This window comes from Oreochromis niloticus, unplaced genomic scaffold (genome assembly GCF_001858045.2).
Source record: "Oreochromis niloticus isolate F11D_XX unplaced genomic scaffold, O_niloticus_UMD_NMBU tig00001487_pilon, whole genome shotgun sequence".
Classification (NCBI taxonomy): Eukaryota; Metazoa; Chordata; class Actinopteri; order Cichliformes; family Cichlidae; genus Oreochromis; species Oreochromis niloticus.
Window position 1 is genome coordinate 1 of NW_020327394.1, and position 22,302 is coordinate 22,302.

General features: G+C 38.2%; 1 protein-coding gene, 1 long non-coding RNA gene and 1 pseudogene across 2 annotated transcripts; all 3 read left to right on the forward strand.

Moving 5' to 3' along the window:
- Positions 1-4,227: 4,227 nt before the first annotated feature.
- LOC100707825 (C-type lectin domain family 4 member G-like) lies at positions 4,228-6,192 on the forward strand (annotated as a pseudogene).
- Positions 6,193-7,685: 1,493 nt separating this feature from the next.
- Positions 7,686-17,741, forward strand: LOC109201017 (C-type lectin domain family 4 member G). Its single transcript, XM_019356583.2, has 7 exons — positions 7,686-7,785; positions 8,180-8,257; positions 15,977-16,063; positions 16,232-16,426; positions 16,515-16,677; positions 16,814-16,927; positions 17,037-17,741. Exons 2-7 carry the CDS (start codon positions 8,212-8,214, stop codon positions 17,161-17,163), a joined length of 732 nt encoding a protein of 243 aa, XP_019212128.1. The 5' UTR covers positions 7,686-7,785; positions 8,180-8,211; the 3' UTR covers positions 17,164-17,741.
- Positions 17,742-19,536: 1,795 nt separating this feature from the next.
- On the forward strand, positions 19,537-20,531 carry LOC112844770 (uncharacterized). Its single transcript, XR_003217523.1, has 2 exons — positions 19,537-20,021; positions 20,434-20,531. It is a non-coding gene; the product is annotated as an uncharacterized LOC112844770 (long non-coding RNA).
- Positions 20,532-22,302: the final 1,771 nt, after the last annotated feature.

Genomic DNA, 22,302 nt, shown 5'->3' on the forward strand with positions numbered 1-22,302 from the left:
CTGGCTGTCTGAGTGGTGTCCAAAAAACGATGTGGGCTTCATAGATAATTGGCAAACCTTCTGGAGAAACCTGGTCTTGTTAGGAGAGACGCATCCATCCCACTTTGGATGGAGCAGCTCTCATTTCTAGAAATATGGACAAATTTATTAAACCCCTCCCAAAATATGACTATCCAGAGTTGGGACCAGGAAGCAGAGCTGAAGTCTTACACGCCTTTCTGCAGCTCCTCTCCTCCTCCAGACAGAAATGTAAAGGGGGCACATGGTGGCAACAGAGGCGAGAAAGGGGTAAGGGTTGTGTGGGGTGCTCTGAATAACTGTTTTTGTCATGTAATTGGATTGCACTTGTCAGACTCTACCCTAAAACCTGACCAACTTGGGTGTCCCCCCTGAAGGCTAAGCTTCTGCAGGTCTAGCTCTTAGTGTCACTGAGGCACGCAAACCCCCTGACCACATTAAGGTGGCAATCTCTCAGGGGGAAAACTGAAAAACAAAATAACAAATAATAAAATAAAATATTGCTCATCAGATTCTAACAACTAAAAACATGACATTTACCTTAATTAGATGCCCTATATTAAATACATTTGAATCCAACCATAGTACTTCTCACTATTGCCAATATTAACAAAACTAAAAAGGGTAGGCCAAGTTATATAAAAAAGGCAAATCTCCAAGTCTTGAAAAATAGAAATAAAGAATACATTAAAATATCATCCAGATCTTCAAAACCAACAACATAAAATCTATCTTAATTTGATGGCCTAAGTAAAGTATCAAATCAATTTTATTTATATAGCACTTTTAAATTATACATGCTTCCCTTAGGCAGTATCATCAGAAGACATAGCATACATTTTCACTGCTATGCTAATGACACCCAACTCTAGCTGTCCATGAAGCCAGATAACACACACCAATTAGTTAAACTGCAGGAATGTCTTAAAGACATAAAGACCTGGATGGCCGCTAACTTTCTGCTTCTTAATTCAGATGAAACTGAGGTTATTGTACTCGGCCCTGAAAATCCTAGAAATATGGTATCTAACCAGATTCTTACTCTGGGTGGCATTACCTTGGCCTCCAGTAACACTGTGAGGAACCTTGGAGTCATTTTTGACCAGGACATGTCCTTCAATGCACATATTAAACAAATATGTAAGACTGCTTTCTCCCACTTGCGCCCCTCCCTGATCCTGGTTCTGCTGGAGGTTTCTTCCTGTTAAAAGGGAGTTTTTCCTTCCCACTGTTGCCAAAGTGCTTGCTTATAGGGGGTCATTTGATTTCTTGTTTTTTTCTCTATATGTGTTATTGTAGGGTCTACCTTACCTTTTAAAACGCCTTGCAGCGGCTGTTGTTGTGATTTGGCGCTGTATATATAAAATTGAATTGAAATTCGGCCTTTTCTTTCTCTGCAGATGTCAAATCTTCTCGAGCCTCGAGGTCAGTGAAGGTTCAGCTGAGGGCAGGATCTGCAGACCTGAACGACCCCACAGTGCAAGAATCCATCCTGCAACAGGTCAGAGGACACACTGGCCCCGATACAAGGGACAGACTGCTATAACTACTGTGAAATGATAGAGAGCAGTGAGTCTGTGCAGTCCAGGTTCAGGGAAACGTGACAGCACACAGCTGCAGAGATACGGGGCTCATTTAATGGAATCCCATCGATTTTTGTTATTTAACCTTTTTTAATTCTTAACTTGAAGAAGTCATTTAATTTCAGATTACTGTGAGGAGACGAAGTGACCCAATGACAGGCAATGAGGCCTAATAACAAACTTCAGTTTCATCACCAGGCAGTTCATTTAGTTCATTACCCCCAGAAACAGCACGAACAAAGTTTTCTGCTCACTACGGAAACAACGGCTGATTAATGAGGAGCTTCTGTTAATGTGTGAAAACTGTGTTTCAGGTGAGGGAGAAGCTGCTGGAGCAAGGGATCAGAGAAGAGGTGAAGCTGAGGTGGAAGACGCAGCCTGATGGGAAGATTTTCCACAGAGAGGAGGAGACAGCCGGTTACTGTGAGAAGGAATACTGTGGGTCGGTTTAGTCTGAACGTTATTGGCTGATTTTCCTCAGATGATCTGCTGTGTAATTCAACTGATTTCCATCTCTATACTCTGACTGCTGGACTGTAATAGTGTAGCTTTGCATGACTGATAGTTGGAAATAATCCTTATTTATCCTAAGCTCAGATCAAAGAGTGTCTGATGAGCTGTTTTATGCCTCTTTGTTTCTTCTGATTGGTGCAGCTAAAGTTTGCAGGTGAGCAGGTCATATTTTTGTTAATCTCTGTTCCTGGACTGTGTAAAGCAATTCTTACCAAAGGCCATTTGTGGACAGAGCATTTAAAACAGAAATGTACCCATGCAAACTAATTAAATGTTTAAAACTGTGTAACTTTTGACTGAAAATAAATAAAAATATTGTACAATGGAATACAAGTTTTTGACCATGTTTCTGAATTTTAGGGTTTTTCAAACAACATTTTTTAAGATGTAATATCTCCCACAAAGATACAAAACACAGAAATGACAAACGCTGTCATCAACCCTGAGTTTTTTGCCTGAGTTTTGAGTTTTTCTATTTACATTTTTGCCTTTTTCTATATACAGTTAAGCCCATAATTATTCATACCCCTGCCAAATTTTGACTTAAAGTTACTTTTATTCAACTAGCAAGTTATTTTGTGACTGGAAATGACACAGGCGTCTCCCAAAAGATAATAAGATGATGTACAAGACGCATCATTGTGGAAAAAAAATATTTCTCAGCTTTTATTTACATTTGAGCAAAAAGTATCATGTCCAGAATTATTCATACCCTTCACAAACTGTCACAGTCTCTGGGAAAATCCAAAGTTCCATACCATTCCAAATAGTCAAAGCTGTTCTAAAGCATCCTAATTACCCTGATTAATTGGGAATAGCTGTTTTAATCAACTCAACAGGTGAAAAACAGCAGCTCTCTGCAGGTGGTTTGTGGACATTCATGGCTAAGACAAAGGAACTCAGTGAGGACCTGCAGCTGTGCATTGTGGCTGCTCACAAGTGAGGAATGGGCTACAAGGCCATATCCAAATGTTTTCAAGTTCCAGTGGCTACAGTGCAAAGTATTATTAAAAAATACAAGATGTTCCGCACTGTGGAAAATCTCAGAGGACGTTGTCGGAAGCCAAAAGTGACACCTGTGCTGGCCAGGAGAATAGTGAGAGAGGTGAAAAAGAATCCAAGGATCACCACCAAGGCCATTCTGGTGAATCTGGGCTCTGCTGGTGGCAATGTCTCAAGGCAGACAGTCCAACGGACACTGTTGGGTTCCACAGATGCAGACCAAGGAAAACGCCACTTCTCCAGGCACTTCTAAGGCATGCAAAAGCTCATTTGGCCTTTGCAAATGGTCATCTGGACAAAGAAGAAGATTTCTGGTCTTCAGTGTTATGGTCAGATGAAACAAAAATTGAATTATTTGGTCACAATGATGTTGGCATCATTGTGATCATTTGGCATAAAAATGGAGAAGCCTTCAACCCAAAGAACACCATCCCCACTGTCAAACATGGTGGTGGGAACCTAATGCTTTGGGGGTGTTTTTTAGCCAATGGACCATGGAACCTAATCACAGTAAACAGCACCATGAAAAAAGAGCAATACATGAAGATTCTCAACAACAACATCAGGCAGTCTGCAGAAAAACTTGGCCTTGGGAACCAGTGGACATTTCAGCATGACAATGACCCAAAACATACAGCAAAAGTGGTGAAGAAATGGTTAGCAGACAACAACATTAACGTTTTGCAGTGGCCTAGCCAGAGTCCTGACTTGAATCCAATTGAGAATCTGTGGAGGGAGCTAAAGATCAGGGTGATGGCAAGAAGACCCTCCAACCTGAAAGATTTGGAGCTCATTGCTAAAGATGAATGGGCAAAAATGCCTGTGGAGACATGCAAAAAGCTGGTCTGCAATTATAGGAAGCGTTTGATTGCTGTAATAGCCAATAAAGGCTTTTCTATTGATTATTGAGAAGGGTATGAATAATTCTGGACATGATACTTTTTGCTAAAATATAAATAAAACCTGAGAAATATTTTTTTCCACAATGATGCCTCTTGTACATCGTCTTATCATCTTTTGTGAGACGCCTGTGTCATTTCCAGTCAAAAAATAACTTGCTAGTTGAATAAAAGTAACTTTAAGTCAAAATTTGGCAGGGGTATGAATAATTATGGGCTTAACTGTATATAGTGTTCTGAGTTTTGGGGGTCTGTATTACATTTAACAAGGTTTAGCCTTAGTTTTGCCTTCAGGTTTTCTGATTTAGTTTTCTTTGTGATTATAGGTCTGGTCTAATGTTAAATCATTTTTTTCTGCCTCCAATAGGTATTTTGTGGTTGTACATAACAGAACAATGCTTAAATAATTAGGGATCTTTGACACATTTCATTTTATTCTCAAGAAAACTATGAATAATTTTGGTTGTTGAAATAACTTTTGTTTTTGCTATATAAGAAGTCATCTTGTAATAAATCTTTTCCATCACTAGCAACATGCTGGGGAATTCTAATACTAATTATGGTCCTTCGCATCTACAGTGAGTATAACTTTAAAACTTACACGCAAAGTAGTGTGATGTTTTATATTTGATTGTGTTTTTTTAACAGTTATTGTTGCATTAATTTATAAGAAACATGTAAATATATTCAAACCACTTAAAAAAAAAACTAACTGCTGTCCTTTGTAACCTTATAGTCTCCACAGTTTTAGAAAAACAGATCACAAATTTGACTGCAGAGACACAGATGCTCAAAATGAAAAATAAGGAGCTGGAGACAGAGAAGAAAAACAGAAATAATACAACAGATGATGACATCATGGACTGACTTCAATGTTAGTCGAGCTTAATGCAGCATTGATGCCTACTGTCCCAAAGAAAATAACAGTATGTTCCAAATATATTTATACAAAATTACCTAATTTAACATAGATATGCACTGATGTTGTTTATTAACCGTTCTCTATTCTTGCAGACAGAAAATGTAACCCTTGTCAGAGGGTATGGGATCATGCTGAGTCCAGCTGCTATGCAATTAATGATGCTAACCGTGGTGAATGGAAAACCTGGAAAGAAGCTCGAGAAAACTGCAGAGGAAAGATTTCAGATTTAGCTGTTGTGATTAATGAAGAAGAAAAGGTAATGAGAAAACTGAGAAAACTGTGGGACACTTTATTACAGACTTCATGAAAATAAAAATATAATTTCTTTTGATCGAAAGCTTTCTTAGAGCAAAGCATTTAAATATCTCTGACAACTTTCTCTCTGTCCTCAGAAAACTGTCAGCGAAAAGAGTTGGAAAAATAATGAAAACAAAGGATACTGGATTGGTCTGAGAGTTGAAGATGGGAAATGGAAGTGGCTGGATGGAAGAAATCTGAATAATAGGTAAGAGACACTTTGAATCAATATAAATTTCAAGTATTTCCCAAATCTGTGATAAATCAATTACAGTGTACCAGTGTCCATCAGCCTTGAGCAGATTTGTTTTCCTCAGCTCCTGGATCGACCAGCCTCCTTCTGATGGTCACTGTGCAATCTCTCTCAAAGACCAAGGATTTAAATCAGTGAGCTGTAATGAGAAGAACCGATGGATCTGCAAAAAGAAAGCTTTGTCTGTTTGAATACTGCAGTAAAACTTCAGAGGACTTTTGGATAGTCTCAATCTCAAAAATATAATATTAATGATGATATTAATAACTGGTCAACAGAGGGCACTGCATTACTTCAAATCAAAGAGTTGTTGCCTGAAGTATCTGCACTGAGATTTTTTTCATGTTGCAATGATAGTTATTGTTAAGCTATGTTATATGAATGACAAATGTTTTAGTCAAGCCAAGAACAACACTGTTCGAACTGCTGTCACATGTGGAAGGAGGACATCTGGCCTCTACATTTGGACTTTGTTAATCAGTCACAGTGTCAACATCAGCTACAGAGCAGCAGAGAAGAACAGGAAGTTCATCTTATAATTCAAGTCTCATGTTGTGTATTTTGCATATTGTTATCATATCAACTTCACTTTTTTAGTGCTGTTAGTAAAGTTTTGATTTTATTCATTTACATTGATTGAAATGAAAGTATGGATCCATCCTGCTTTGTATCACCAGCTCAGCCTGGTGGTGGTGCTGTAAGGGTTTGGGGGGTATTTTCTTGGCACACTTTGGGTCATTTATGCCAAGTGAGCATAAATAAAAATGGCACAGCCCACCTGTGTGTTGTTGTTGTCCAGCTCTCCGTACCCACAATTGTTTTGGCTGATTCCAGCCAGATAAAACACTATGTGAGTTCACTATAGTCAAATTGCCTCCACAGTCACCAGATTTTAATCCAGTATCAACCTTTCAAAAAGATTTCAAAAATATGTTTTTTAATTTGGAATTTGAAAAAACTTTTTCAAATGAGTTAAATGTTAAATATTTTTATTCAGAGGTTAATTTTTGATTTAAGTATTTATTAATGGATGAATAATTCATTTGAAATATTGATTTATAAATAGTGTTTTTATTCTAAATTAAATTATAAAAAATAACTTACTTATTAATGTTTAAATAAATAAAATCATTGAAAAACACATTCAGAAATGAATTTACAGATGCACATTATATTACACAATATTATTATTTAAGCACAGGATTCGTTGTTTCTCTTGTGGTCCTCCATAAAAATAGCACAAAGTATGTGGAAGTAGTTAAAGGCCAAAAAATGTGTGGAACACTATTTCGTGAATGCTAGCTTGAATTTACATTTAAATGCTGTATAACATTCACACAACAATGTTCCTGTTTCTCTTTATTATTCTAGTTGCTTCTGCATGTTTTTGTGGCTTTTAACCGCTTCCACATACTTTGTGCTAATTTCATGAAGGACCACAAGAGTCTCGCACATCGAAAAAAAGAATCCTGTGCTTTACAGCATTAACACAACTAAATCTAAAGTTGACTAAGCACACTAAAGTTATCATGATTTTAATGGTGAGAGCTGCTCCACATGGTTTAAAAAGTCTCTTATTTGCCTTGACACATCGATTCTCTTCCCCACAAGCATCAACATTTTGTGATTTTTTTCATAAAAAACAGGGAGCATGGGAGTTGGTTTCCTTATATATATCTACATTTCTAAATGCAATGAGTTGATGCCTTGTGATTGGCTTATTAGTTCTGTGTGGTGTGGGGAATTCACATCATGGATTTCCAGCTGGCAAATCTGCAGCAAGTGTAAGATGCTATCATAATAATAATAATCTCAGGAATATTTCTTGGACCTTGTTGAAGAATTAAGGGAGTTATAAAGGCAAAGCCAATGTCATCTCAGTACAATCAATGTGTGCCTAATAAAGTGTCCAGTGAGTGTATATGTCAAAATCACAGGTTAGTTAGAAGAGACAGAGTTACACTGATGAAGCAGCAGTTTATTATGATGCTCTGTGGTATTTCTCAATGTACAAGCCACAAGAAGTGTGTCTAGTCACTTGTAGATAAGAACACCACGTATTCAGTTTGAAGCCATAAAAGAATGTAAGATTCAACTCATCTTACATTCTCACGCAAAAAGCAGAAGCTGGTACAAGACAGACTGGGCACTGAGGAAGTTTATTATGATAATTATGTTCTATGGTTTAAACACAGTGCTATTGCTCAGTGTACACGTCCCAAAAACTCAGCAGCAGGGCGGTAATTACGGCAGAGGAGAAGGTCATATTAAGAACTAACAAATGAACACAATCAGCAGGTAAGCTAAGCTTTTCAAATGCAGTGTATCAAAAAAAGATTTTCTAAAACTCAGGGTTATTGACGTGAATCAAAGTCTGCATCTCTGTGTGATTACTGTTTCAAGTCATGTTGGTTTAGGTGATGTTTTCTTCAGTAATAGTAAACAGTAAAAAAAGACTGTAAGCAAATCCAGTGGGTCAGATACTGAGATATGTGCTGCCACATAAAAGGCAAACTTTCCAGAGGAAAAAAGACATTTTTAAAAAGAGCTATGATGTATCAAATTGGATTTAAGATGCTGAATTCTGTCAACACTGAGCAAAAACATTTTGTTCATTCAAAATGACCCAAAGTCTACAAAAATTGTGGTTGTTTGAAAGGTACTTAACTCCAATTACCCTTTAAACTCTCAGTAAAACAGGACAAGGAAGCTGCACATGAAGAAATGAAGGTTGAAAATAAAGCAAGTCAACAAACTCCTGATTCAAATGGTGAGTTGTCAAAAAACAAAAAACAAAAAAAAGACAACAAAAATCAAACAAAATCACTCTGTGTTAACACAAGTGGAAGGAGGGATGGGAATCAAGAACTGGTTCCCAGTAGTCCAATTCCCCGGGATCGTTAGTCTGCCTGCCTATCGATCACACTTATCGGTTCTTCTGCTCTGGATACAATCAGCTGATATTACTTTGTGCGTCGTATGAAAAACATGAGATCCATAATTATTGGAGCTTATTCAGATCGTGGGCTTTGTATTTCACATTTACACTCTTTCAAATATGTAATTTCCCCAGAGTGTATTTGATAAGCTCTTCAACCTTAATTATTTCTTGAGTTGTAATGATCTAATAAAAAAACAGACAATGTGTATAACTACATAAAATTAGAGTTTAGACCAGAAAACATAGAACTAAACCAGCAGGAAATGTGGTTGTAGGGAGGAGGGTGACATTCTAGTCAGTCTTTAGCAAGCCCCAGTCAACATGAGTGCAACACTCGTTACCAGAACCTCAGCATGACACACACTCAGAGACTGTTGGATGAGTTTGAGTGCACTTTTATTAACAGTGTTGAGAGCTGGAGGCTCTGTGGAATCTGTAGCTTCAGCTCAGCTCTTGTCTGCCTCTGCTCCTCCAGCCCTCAGCAGCTACTAGAAATAGGGAAGTCTTGGTTAGCATGATGACAATCAGCTGTGCCAGCCGGGCTTGCTTGGCACTGTCCTGTGAACCCACTTCTCCACCCTCCCCTGCAGCTTTGCCTCAAACCACACCCTGCTACAATGACACACATTCTCATTGATATTTTGATACACCTGCCATTTCCTACACCAAGGCATTATTTCATACCAAGACCTTTATTTTGTGAAAGACAGGTAAGATTTGTAAATCTAAAATTAAAGCTCTCAAGTTGACCCAAGCAATTTAAACCTACGGAAATAATGTTAAAACATTTTATTTTAATTTAGGAAACACAGTTCTTCAATACGAAACATGACAAAATTCTCTCCCCTCCCTCAGAAAGAAAGAAAGATTTTTTTTTAACAACACATTTATTACCAATAAATAAACATCAAGACATCACAAGTTTTCTCACAAAGGGAAAAAAACCAAAAACAAAACTGTCACATGAACACAGGGCTGAAGAACAAACGGCCATCTATAACAGAACACACCACATTCCTAAAACACCACTGAGAAGAAAACTCTGTTAAAGGCTTTTTCTTGGTCCAGAGAAATCAGACCAATATCACATCCCAATGAACTGGAGACCTCCAAAATATCTCTGATCAATGACACATTATCGACAATAGACCTGCCTGGTACACAGTAGGTTTGTGTTTGATGGACAACTTGATCCATCACCTTCTTCAGTCTGTTTGCCAGCACTTTCGACAGTATTTTATAATCAGTGCATAATAAAGAGACAGGCCTCCAGTTCTTAATATCTTGAAGATCACCTTTTTTAGGCAACAGTGTTAGAACCGCTCTTCTGCAGCTCTGAGGTAAAGATCCTGTAGTAAAGCACTCTTCAAAAACCTCCATGACATCAACACCCAGGTCAGACCAAAAAGCTGTATAAAATTCGACCGGAAGCCCATCTATGCCAGGGGCCTTCCCTCCTTCCGTACTCTGGAAGGCAGTATTAATCTCAGTCAATGTTAGAGGCTCCCCCAGCTCCTTGGCGAAATCCTCAGAAATCCTGGGGAGACCACTGCAGAAGGCATTAAAAGCTTCTCCATCCTCCAAGTGCTCAGAACGATAAAGCTCAGAGTAAAAATCTGCTGCTCTCCGCCTGATGTCACCGTCCACTGTCAAAAGATCCCCAGCAGAGGACTTCAAACCATGTATGAACTTGCTCTGTCCTTTCTTTTTTTCCAGCGAAAAGAAAAACTTCGTAGGAGCGTCCATCAAAGAAAGGTTTTGAAACCTGCAACGAACCAGTGCCCCCTGTGCTCTAGAGCCCAGCAAGTCAGCCAACAAATCTTATTTAGAATTGAGATTCTCAAAACAACCTCGGTTTCCTGTGGAATTTGCAGACACCTGCAGCTCCACTATTTCAGTCTCCAGTTCTCTCATAGATTTGGCTGTCCAAAGACACATTGAAAGTGTACTGTTGACCAAATTCTTTGATTTCAGTTTTGCCCCGGTCCCACCACTGCCGTAAACACATAAAATCATCTTTCCTAGATTGAAACACTCTCCAGAAAAAACTAAACGCTGTCTTGAAATTTGCATCCAGTAACAAAGCAGTGTTAAAATGCCAGTACGCAGACTTATGCTTAAGATTTGCAATAAAAGCATCACAAGAAACCAGAGCATGATCAGAGAAAGAAACAGGATGAATGTTGCACTCTTGAAAAATTCCAAAATGATGTCTAAAACAGTATATCCTGTCCAATCTAGCTGCAGAGAGAAAGTTCCCTCCACACCTAGCCCACGTAAATTGTCTTTTTTCACTGTGCATTTCCCTCCAAACATCAACTACAGACTGTGCTTCTGTCAAACGCTTTAGAACTGTCTGTGAGGGCACATGGGGTTCTAAATGATTTCTGTCCAACCGATCATTTTCTGTACAGTTAAAATCCCCAGCCAAAAAAAGAAACTCTTCTGGATCACACATGCACAAGACAGCCTCAAGCTTGCGTAAAAAAAGAGCTCTCTCTGGCCCCAAATTTGGAGCATACACATTCACAAACACAATCGTGAAACATTCATATTTTGCCTTCACCACCATTAGCCTGCCCTTTACCACCTCCTGAAAATCATAAGACTCCGGTAGAAAGTCTTTCGAAAAAAGGAGCCCCACTCCACCACTGGCTCTAGTTAAATGACTCAAAATCACTTCTCCCTCCCAATCCCTATTCCAGTCTGTCGCATTTAAACAATCACTGTGTGTTTCTTGGACCATTAATACATTTATGTGCTTCAATTTCATTAACTCATACACACTGACTCTCTTCCTCATATCTCTGGCTCCATTCAGGTTTAACGTAGAAACTCTGAAGTTACTCATCACCAAAGATACAAGGATAAATAAAGATAGAAAACACAAAACCTTAGATGCCATCATACTCCTCGTCATTGTTAAATTCCTGCTTAAGTCTTGCAATTATCTTTCTCAGTCTATAGACTTCTTTGTCCGTATAATCACCCTTTCCTTTATTGCTCAACTGTGATCTCACATACAACAAAAACAACTTCTTGTCTGAAAAGAAATCCTCTATTTTCACATTTTCCATATTCTTTGTGACCTTGAGAAAGTGTTTAACATTTTGCACCCCATAACCTTTCTTCTGCTGTTTAACAGAGGCTCTATAGGTTGAACTTGCCAGACTATCTTCAGTCCAGCCTTCCTCTTCGCCTTCATCCTCTTCTTCCATATCACTATCAGAGTCTACCCGATTCTGTCCTGAGTTTCCCATCTCCATCTTGCCTATAGCATCATTCCCAATTTGAGAGCTAGCTACCTCAGGATCATTTGCAATTGTTCTCCCTTCTTGAGTCGCCCCTGAGCTCTCCTGCACTACACCTGTGTTATTTTCTTGATTATCCTGTGAATCTATCACTGTTTGACTTTGAGCGTGGACAATTTGCTCTACATCTTCTTCTTCTGTAGTCTGCTTTTCCTGCACTGCAGCTGCTTTCTGACCAGGTGTCTCACCACTTGGCTCTCCTGTTTCGGTTAATGCATTGCTCCCCAAATCTCTAGCTTCCGCTGTTCCCTGCTCCTTGTCTCCTCCTTCCACCAGAGATTGTTCCAAATTGCGCGAAGAGACATTTTTTCCAGGACACGCTCGAACTAAACGGCCAACCTCGCCACACCCAAAACACACCAACGCACCCGATGTCACATATAAGTTGTAGTCAAAATCATCCACTCGCACATTAAACACTAAATTTAGGTCTTCATCCTTTTTATTTAGGATCATAAGAACCTGGCGCCTGTGTGAGACAACGTGCTTTAACAGCGGCGATTTGCAACCCGATGACAGTTCTCTGATCGGAGAAATTACTTTTCCGTGCCGAGACAACTCTCTCACCAGTAATTCATCACTGATGAACGGAGGAATATTTGCAATCGTGACTTTTTTCGCTGGGGCGCTAAGAGGAGAAACCGACAAAAAAAAAAAAAAAAAAAAATGTCATTCACGACAATACCCTTCTCAATCACTTTATTTGCCTTCTCCACACTGTCAACAAAAATCACCACTGCGCCGTTCATCCGAACAGCAGATTTAATGCTGCTATGACCCACAATTTCACCAACCGCCAGACCACACTCCTCTACAGAGCAAGGACAAGTAGGTATGATCCTAAAACCATGTTGTCTCGAAAGGTTACTGAGGTCCATTTTGGCGATACGCACGCCAACCGGCAAAAAGCCGGTTTTATGCACGCAGCAAAACCAGTAACGCTTACTTCAGCACCACGCACAATATAAAAATCTAAACTATAATATCAGAAAAAGGACATAACAGACAGAAAAGTAAAGTTGGAAACAAGTCCCCAATCGCTCAGTCAGACTCACCACACGCTCCACCACCAAACTCCCATCATGCAATGCAGAAAGAAAGAAAGAAACTAGGCCAGGGGTCGGCAACCCGCGGCTCCGGAGCCGCATGCGGCTCTTTAGTCCTTATTTTGCGGATCCGGGTGGTTTGGGAAAATAGAAGAAGTATTTCGCTGAAGTGAATTTTATTTGTGTTTAGTTCTTTTTTTAACTTGTAGTTCTAAATTGGAAGATTATTGTGATTTTGAAATATAAAAATAAAATTATATCTTATTATTTTTTTCATCACTCAAAATAAGCGTCACACTTGCGGAAGCCGGTGTACCCGCCGAAACGCTGTGCATTTATCGAGACTTTCAACCCCACATAGGCCAATTATGGATCTTCGGATTCACATTATGTCGGCAGCTGTTCTCCACCTTGAACTATGTTAAAAACAAACACCGCTCCCGCCTCACAGATGACAGCTTACAGTCCTGCGTGAAGATGAAAGCCCCGATTTGCAGATGCTGTGCGCCGAGGTTTGGGACCAGAAGTCTCATTGTAAACCTATCACGGCAGACCCGACGATGTTTCCATGAACATGCTTTTCAGCATCTCTTTATTGACCACTTTTCATACACGGTTGCTGTACGCATAAAGCCGGCTGTAGCTTTTCAGCTCACAGCCCGACAACACAACAGCAGAGAGAGCACAGACTTTAAGGCGGCGAGGCGCGATTGCGGGTGCCGCTCAGGTGTGTCCGACTCCCATGCAGCGGCACTGCAGACCACGCCCCGCCACACACATTAACAAGGTAAAATAGATATTTAGGCAGAATTTTGCAAATATCTATTTTTTTTTTTAGCGGCATAGTGCTTTTTTTCCAATTACAAAGGGTGGCGGCTCACAACAGTTTTTGTTTGCTACATGGATCATTTTAGTTCAGCTGGGTGTCTTTCCTTTTGTTATATTTCTTTAAGAGTTCAAAATGTGTTAATTACATAAATAAAATGTAATTTTCTCTGTAGCACTTCATGGATTTCATAAGCAACACACCTTAGTTTCTCTGTGGATTCTTTTAAAAAGCAGTTAAAAACCTTTCTGTTCAAACAAGCCTTTTGTTGATCTATGTATTTTATATTCTTTATATTATTTACATTTGATCTTTTACATTGTGTATAATGTCTATTGATTGTATTGTTTATTTTAATATTTGTGTACAGCGCTTTGTGACTGCCTGTCTGTGAAAAGTGCTTAATAAATAAACTTTGCTTACATACTTTAGATGTTTGCACAAAGCACAAAGATAAAAAACAATATATACAGTGTTATCTTCATTTTAGATTTCAAAAAGTATTTGCGGCTCCCAGTGTTTTCTTTTGCGTGGAAACCGGGTCCAAGTGGCTCTTTGGGTGTTAAAGGTGTTAGGTTCATTTAAACAGATGGATTCAGTGGCAGAAACACACACAGGCGCAGAACAGCAGTGAAGCAGATTTATTAACCGTGATCAGGAAATATTTACAAGGGGACAGGGCTATATACAATAACCAAATAAATGTGCAAATGAACAGGGCCGAGGGGGAACGGAACGGAGCCAAGGTACGCAGACAGATAGATGAGCAAACCAGAGCTACTTGAAACACCAGGATACAGGAGTAACAACGATCGCAGGCCAGCACCAGATAAGTCTCTGTCACAGACCCAAAAAATGGGCCAGCGCACAAAGAAACAGGCAGGCGGCGAGACAGGCACTTATGGGAACGACAATAATCCGACATCAGACGTCCATCACTCAGCTCCCTAAATGCTCCCACTGATGACGTCCGATGCGCCGCAGGTGTGCCGGCATGTCGTCAAACACCGCCCCCCGCCTACCTGTGCCGAAAAAGGAAAACAAACCCCAGAAACACCAACACACATACCACCAACTCCTAATAAAAGGTTGCTGACCCCTGAACTAGGCCTTTGTCCAGAAGAATATGAAATTGAGGGCAAAGCAGAACACAAGATGAAAAGAAATCGTAAAATAATTAAAATACAGTGAACAATCTTGTCTTGATGCATGCTCAATCAGGAAATCCAAAAAACTTGATTTTGTTCATCTGGACGTCGCGTTTTCATGGGGAGAAACGTTTCATTACTCATCCAAGTGACTTCTTCATTCTCAGCTGAATGCAAGTTTCTCCAACCTTAAAAACACTACATTTGCATAATGACTGAAACTAGCACCATTGACTACAATATGCATATTGTAATGAACACTGACCACTGATCATTGATGAAACCATGGTCACACATTCAGTCAGCTGAGATAGATCGGGAGATATTGTAGCACAGACTCCTGTAATACTTTAGTTTTCCTTCTTCAAGCTGAAACAGCAGGAAAGATCTTTGCTAAAACAGCATTTATAACTTTTCATTGACTGGCGTTCGTACATCAAAGTGTTGCACTAATGGGTTTACTACTGTGAGGAAACTGTGGTAATTGAAGTAATACGTAATTCTGTCAATAATCAGATCTGCCTCCAACATTATGTTTAATTGCCCTACATGAACATTACAAATTCTTGACATGGATTTTTTATAAAACAGTTTTGAATAAATTACCAGATGTCAGTCATATTTTTGTTCATCTCTGTTCCTGGACTTTGTAAAGCAATTCTTACCAAAGGCCATTTGTGCACAGAGTATTTAAAATAGAACAGGGAAAGGAATGAAATTTCTAAAACTGTGTAACCTTTGACTGAAAATAAATAAAAACATTATATAATGGAATACAAGTTTTTGACCATGTTTCTGAATTTTAGGGTTTTTCAAACAACATTTTTTAAGATGTAATATCTCCCACAAAGATACAAAACACAGAAATGACAAAAGCTGTCATCAACCCTGAGTTTTTGCCTGAGTTTTGAGTTTTTGTATTTACATTTTTGCCTTTTTCTGTATATATAGTGTTCTGAGTTTTGGGGGTCTGTATTACATTTAACAAGGTTTAGCCTTAGTTTTGCCTTCAGGTTTTCTGATTTAGTTTTCTTTGTGATTATAGGTCTGGTCTAAAGTTAAATCATTTTTCTCTGCCTCCAATAGGTATTTTGTGGTTGTACATAACAGAACAATGTTTAAACAATTAGGGATCTTTGACACATTGTATTTTATTCTAAAGAAAACTATGAATATTTTTGGTTGTTGAAATAACTTTTTTTCTTTTTTTTTGCTAGATAAGAAGTCGTCCTGTAATAAATCTTTTCCATCACTAGCAACATGCTGGGGAATTCTGTTACTAATTATGCTCCTTCGCATCTACTGTGAGTACAACTTTAAAACTTACACTTTGATCTGAGGTGTATAAGCTCAGTAGTGTGATGTTAGATATTGTTTTTTTTAACAGTTATTGTTGCATTAATTTATAAGAAACATGTAAATATATTCAAACCACTTAAAAAAACTAACTGCTGTCCTTTGTAACCTTATAGTCTCCACAGTTTTAGAAAAACAGATCACAAACTTGACTGCAGAGACACAGATGCTCAAAAAGAAAAATGAGGAGCTGGAGACAGAGAAGAAAAACCTAACAGAAAAAATACAACAGATGACGACATCATGGAACGAGCTCAATGTTAGTCGAGCTCAATGGAGCATTGATGCCTACTGTCCCAAAGAAAATAACAGTATGTTCCAAATATATTTGTACAAAATTACCTAATTTAACATAGATATGCACTGATGTTGTTTATTAACAGTTCTCTATTCTTGCAGACAGAAAATGTAACGCTTGTCAGAAGGGATGGCAACATGCTGAGTCCAGCTGCTATGCAACTGCTGATGTTAACCGTAGTGAATGGAAAACCTGGAAAGAAGCTCGAGAAAACTGCAGAGGAAAGATTTCAGATTTAGCTGTTGTGATTAATGAAGAAGAAAAGGTAATGAGAAAACTGAGAAAACTGTGGGACACTTTATTACAGACTTCATGAAAATAAAAATATAATTTCTTTAGATTGAAAGCTTTCTTAGAGCAAAGCATTTAAATATCTCTGACAACTTTCTCTCTGTCCTCTGAAAACTGTCAGTGAAAAGAGTTGGAAAAATAATGAAAACAAAGGATACTGGATTGGTCTGAGAGTTGAAGATGGGAAATGGAAGTGGCTGGATGGAAGGAATCTGACTAGTAGGTAAGAGACACTTTGAATCAATATAAATTTCAAGTATTTCCCAAATCTGTGATAAATCAATTACAGTGTACCAGTGTCCATCAGCCTTGAGCAGATTTGTTTTCCTCAGCTCCTGGATCGACCAGCCTCCTTCTGTTGGTCACTGTGCAATCTCTGTCCAAGACCAAGGATTTAAATCAGTGAGCTGTAATGAGAAGAACCGATGGATCTGCAAAAAGAAAGCTTTGTCCGTTTGAATACTGCAGTAAAACTTCAGAGGACTTTTGGATAGTCTCAATCTCAAAAATATAATATTAATGATGATATTAATAACTGGTCAACAGAGGGCACTGCATTACTTCAAATCAAAGAGTTGTTGCCTGAAGTATCTGCACTGAGATTTTTTTCATGTTGCAATGATAGCTATTGTTAAGCTATGTTATATGAATGACAAATGTTTTAGTCAAGCCAAGAACAACACTGTTCGAACTGCTGTCACATGTGGAAGGAGGACATCTGGCCTCTACATTTGGACTTTGTTAATCAGTCACAGTGTCAACATCAGCTACAGAGCAGCAGAGAAGAACAGGAAGTTCATCTTATAATTCAAGTCTCATGTTGTGTATTTTGCATATTGTTATCATATCAACTTCACTTTTTTAGTGCTGTTAGTAAAGTTTTGATTTTATTCATTTACATTGATTGAAATGAAAGTATGGATCCATCCTGCTTTGTATCACCAGCTCAGCCTGGTGGTGGTGCTGTAAGGGTTTGGGGGGCATTTTCTTGGCACACTTTGGGTCATTTATGCCAAGTGAGCATAAATAAAAATGGCACAGCCCACCTGTGTGTTGTTGTTGTCCATCTCTCCGTACCCACAATTGTTTTGGCTGATTCCAGCCAGATAAAACACTATGTGAGTTCACTATAGTCAAATTGCCTCCACAGTCACCAGATTTCAGTCCAGTATCAACCTTTCAAAAAGATTTCAAAAATATGTTTTTTAATTTGGAATTTGAAAAAACTTTTTCAAATGAGTTAAATGTTAAATATTTTTATTCAGAGGTTAATTTTTGATTTAAGTATTTATTAATGGATGAATAATTCATTTGAAATATTGATTTATCAATAGTGTTTTTATTCTAAATTAAATTATAAAAAATAACTTACTTATTAATGTTTAAATAAATAAAATCATTGAAAAACACATTCAGAAATGAATTTACAGATGCACATTATATTACACAATATTATTATTTAAGCACAGGATTCTTTATTTCTCTTGTGGTCCTCCATAAAAATAGCACAAAGTATGTGGAAGTAGTTAAAGGCCAAAAAATGTGTGGAACACTATTTCGTGAATGCTAGCTTGAATTTACATTTAAATGCTGTATAACATTCACACAACAATGTTCCTGTTTCTCTTTATTATTCTAGTTGCTTCTGCATGTTTTTGTGGCTTTTAACCGCTTCCACATACTTTGTGCTAATTTCATGAAGGACCACAAGAGTCTCGCACATCGAAAAAAAGAATCCTGTGCTTTACAGCATTAACACAACTAAATCTAAAGTTGACTAAGCACACTAAAGTTATCATGATTTTAATGGTGAGAGCTGCTCCACATGGTTTAAAAAGTCTCTTATTTGCCTTGACACATCGATTCTCTTCCCCACAAGCATCAACATTTTGTGATTTTTTTCCATGAAAAACAGGGAGCATGGGAGTTGGTTTCCTTATATATATCTACATTTCTAAATGCAATGAGTTGATGCCTTGTGATTGGCTTATTAGTTTTGTGTGGTGTGGGGAATTCACATCATGGATTTCCAGCTGGCAAATCTGCAGCAAGTGTAAGATGCTATCATAATAATAATAATCTCAGGAATATTTCTTGGACCTGGTTGAAGAATTAAGGGAGTTATAAAGGCAAAGCCAGTGTCATCTCAGTACAATCAATGTGTGCCTAATAAAGTGTTCAGTGAGTGTATATGTTGTTAAAAACTCCCAATTCTTTTAATCTTTGGGCTAAAAGAAGGACAATACTCGGTGTATAAAAGCTCAATCAACAATCATGTTTTTCCATACAATTCAACACTTATGAGCACAAACCATCCGGATGGGGAGAAATGCATGAAGAGGGTCACAGCAAATCTCAAACTGGTGGAGGGTTACTCAAGCTCTTATAGCCTCTAGTGGCTCCCACCTAGTCGTAAAAATCTAAACATTCACATTCTTTCTCTCGCACGGTGCCTAAGTTATGACCTTGTTTTATCTCCTCCTGATGAGATGGGGCAGAAAATCTCTCTGGTATGTTCTGTTCTCTTCTAATCAGACAAATAAGGCCATGACTCTCTGAAAACGGTATTTCTTATAACTCAGCAGTATAATGCATCATAAAACAATATCATTCATTCACAATAAATCAGCAGTCTAATCTAATACAAATCAGTTTAATAAATCTAATAGTTATCACCTCTTCAGGAGAATAAAGCAAACTAAAACTACATAATAATTTCACAATCATTAATCAGGGATATAACATGGCATAAGATAATATAATAATCTCACAATGTCAAAAGCAGAGGTTAGTTAGAAGAGACAGAGTTACACTGATGAAGCAGCAGTTTATTATGATGCTCTGTGGTATTTCTCAATGTGCAAGTCACAAGAAGTGTCGAGTCACTGATACATAAGAACTACCTGTCTTCAGTTTGAAGCCATAAATGGAATCAACTTATATTCTCAGGCAAAAGCAGAAGCTGGTACAAGACAGACTGGGCACTGAGGAAGTTTATTATGATGCTCTGTGGTATTTCTCGGTATACAAGCCACAAGAAGTGTGTCTAGTCACTTGTAGATAAGAACACCCTGTCTTCAGTTTGAAGCCATAAAACAATGTAAAATTCAACTCATCTTACATTCTCACACAAAAAGCAGAAGCTGGTACAAGACAGACTGGGCACTGAGGAAGTTTATTATGATAATTATTATGTTCTATGGTTTAAACACAGTGCTATTGCTCAGTGTACACGTCCCAAAATCTCAGCAGCAGGGCGGTAATTACGCCAGAGGAGAAGGTCATATTAAGAACTAACAAATGAACACAATCAGCAGGTAAGCTAAGCTTTTCAAATGCAGTGTATCAAAAAAAGATTTTCTAAAACTCAGGGTTATTGACGTGAATCAAAGTCTGCATCTCTGTGTGATTACTGTTTCAAGTCATGTTGGTTTAGCTGATGTTTTCTTCAGTAATAATAAACAGTAAAGAAGACTAAGCAAATCCAGTGGGTCAGATACTGAGATATGTGCTGTCACATAAAAGGCAAACTTTCCCTGTACAATCCAAGGCGAAGTTCCAGAGAAAAAAGACATTTTTAAAAAGAGCTATGATGTATCAAATTGGATTTAAGATGCTGAATTCTGTCAACATTGAGCAAAAACATTTTGTTCATTCAAAATGACCCAAAGTCTACGAAAACTGGTTATTTGAAAACTACTTAACTCCAATTACCGTTTAAACTCTCAGTAAAACAGGACAAGGAAGCTGCACATGAAGAAATGAAGGTTGAAAATGAAGCAACTCAACAAACTCCTGATACAAATGGTGAGTTGTAAAAAAAACAACAACAACAACAACAAAAATCAAACAAAATCACTCTGTGTTAACACAACTGGAAGGAGGGATGGGAATCGAGAACCGGTTCCCAGTAGTCCAATTCCCCGGGATCGTTAGTCTGCCTGCCTATCGATCACACTTATCGGTTCTTCTGCTCTGGATACGATCATCTGATATTACTTTGTGCGTCGTATGAAAAACATGAGATCCATAATTATTGGAGTTTATTCAGATCGTGGGCTTTGTATTTCACATTTACACTCTTTCAAATATGTAATTTCCCCAGAGTGTATTTGATAAGCTCTTCAACCTTAATTATTTCTTGAGTTGTAATGATCTAATAAAAGAACAGACAATGTGTATAAATACATAAAATTAGAGTTTAGTCCAGAAAACATAGAACTAAACCAGCAGGAAATGTGGTTGTAGGGAGGAGGGTGACATTCTAGTCAGTCTTTAGCAAGCCCCAGTCAACATGAGTGCAACACTCGTTATCAGAACCTCAGCATGACACACACTCAGAGACCGTTGGATGAGTTTGGGTGCACTTTTATTAACAGTGTTGAGAGCTGGAGGCTCTGTGGAATCTGTAGCTTCAGCTCAGCTCTTGTCTGCCTCTGCTCCTCCAGCCCTCAGCAGCTACTAGAAATAGGGAAGTCTTGGTTAGCATGATGACAATCAGCTGTGCCAGCCGGGCTTGCTTGGCACTATCCTGTGAACCCACTTCTCCACCCTCCCCTGCAGCTTTGCCTCAAACCACACCCTGCTACAATGACACACATTCTCATTGATATTTTGATACACCTGCCATTTCCTACACCAAGGCATTATTTCATACCAAGACCTTTATTTTGTGAAAGACAGGTAAGATTTGTAAATCTAAAATTAAAGCTCTCAAGTTGACCCAAGCAATTTAAACCTACAGAAATAATGTTAAAACATTTTATTTTAATTTAGGAAACACAGTTCTTCAATACGAAACATGGCAAAATTCTCTCCCCTCCCTCTTAAAGAAAGAAAGAAAGAAAGAAACTAGGCCTTTGTCCAGAAGAATATGAATTCAGAATAAAAATTGAGGGCAAAGCAGAACAGAAGATGAAAAGAAATCGTAAAATAATTAAAATACAGTGAACAATCTTGTCTTGATGCATGCTCAATCAGGAAATCCAAAAAACTTGAATCTGTTCATCTGGAGGTCGCGTTTTCATGGGGAGAAACGTTTCATTACTCATCCAAGTGACTTCTTCATTGTCAGCTGAATGCAGGTTTCTCCAACCTTAAAAACACTACATTTGCATAATGACTGAAACTAGCACCACTGACTACAATATGCATATTGTAATGAACACTGACCACTGATCATTGATGAAACCATGGTCAGACATGCAGTCAGCTGAGACAGATCGGGAGATATTGTAGCACAGACTCCTGTAATACTTTAGTTTTCCTTCTTCAAGCTGAAACAGCAGGAAAGATCTTTGCTAAAACAGCATTTATAACTTTTCATTGACTGGCGCTCGTGCATCAAGGTGTTGCACTAATGGGTTTACTACTGTGAGGAAACTGTGGTAATTGAAGTAATACGTAATTCTGTCTATAATCAGATCTGCCTCCAACATTATGTTTAATTGAATATTATAAGTTCTTGACATAGATTTTTCATAAAACAGTTTTGAATAAATTACCATATGTCAGTCATATTTTTGTTCATCTGTGTTCCTGGACTTTGTAAAGCAATTCTTACCAAAGGCCATTTGTGCACAGAGTATTTAAAACAGA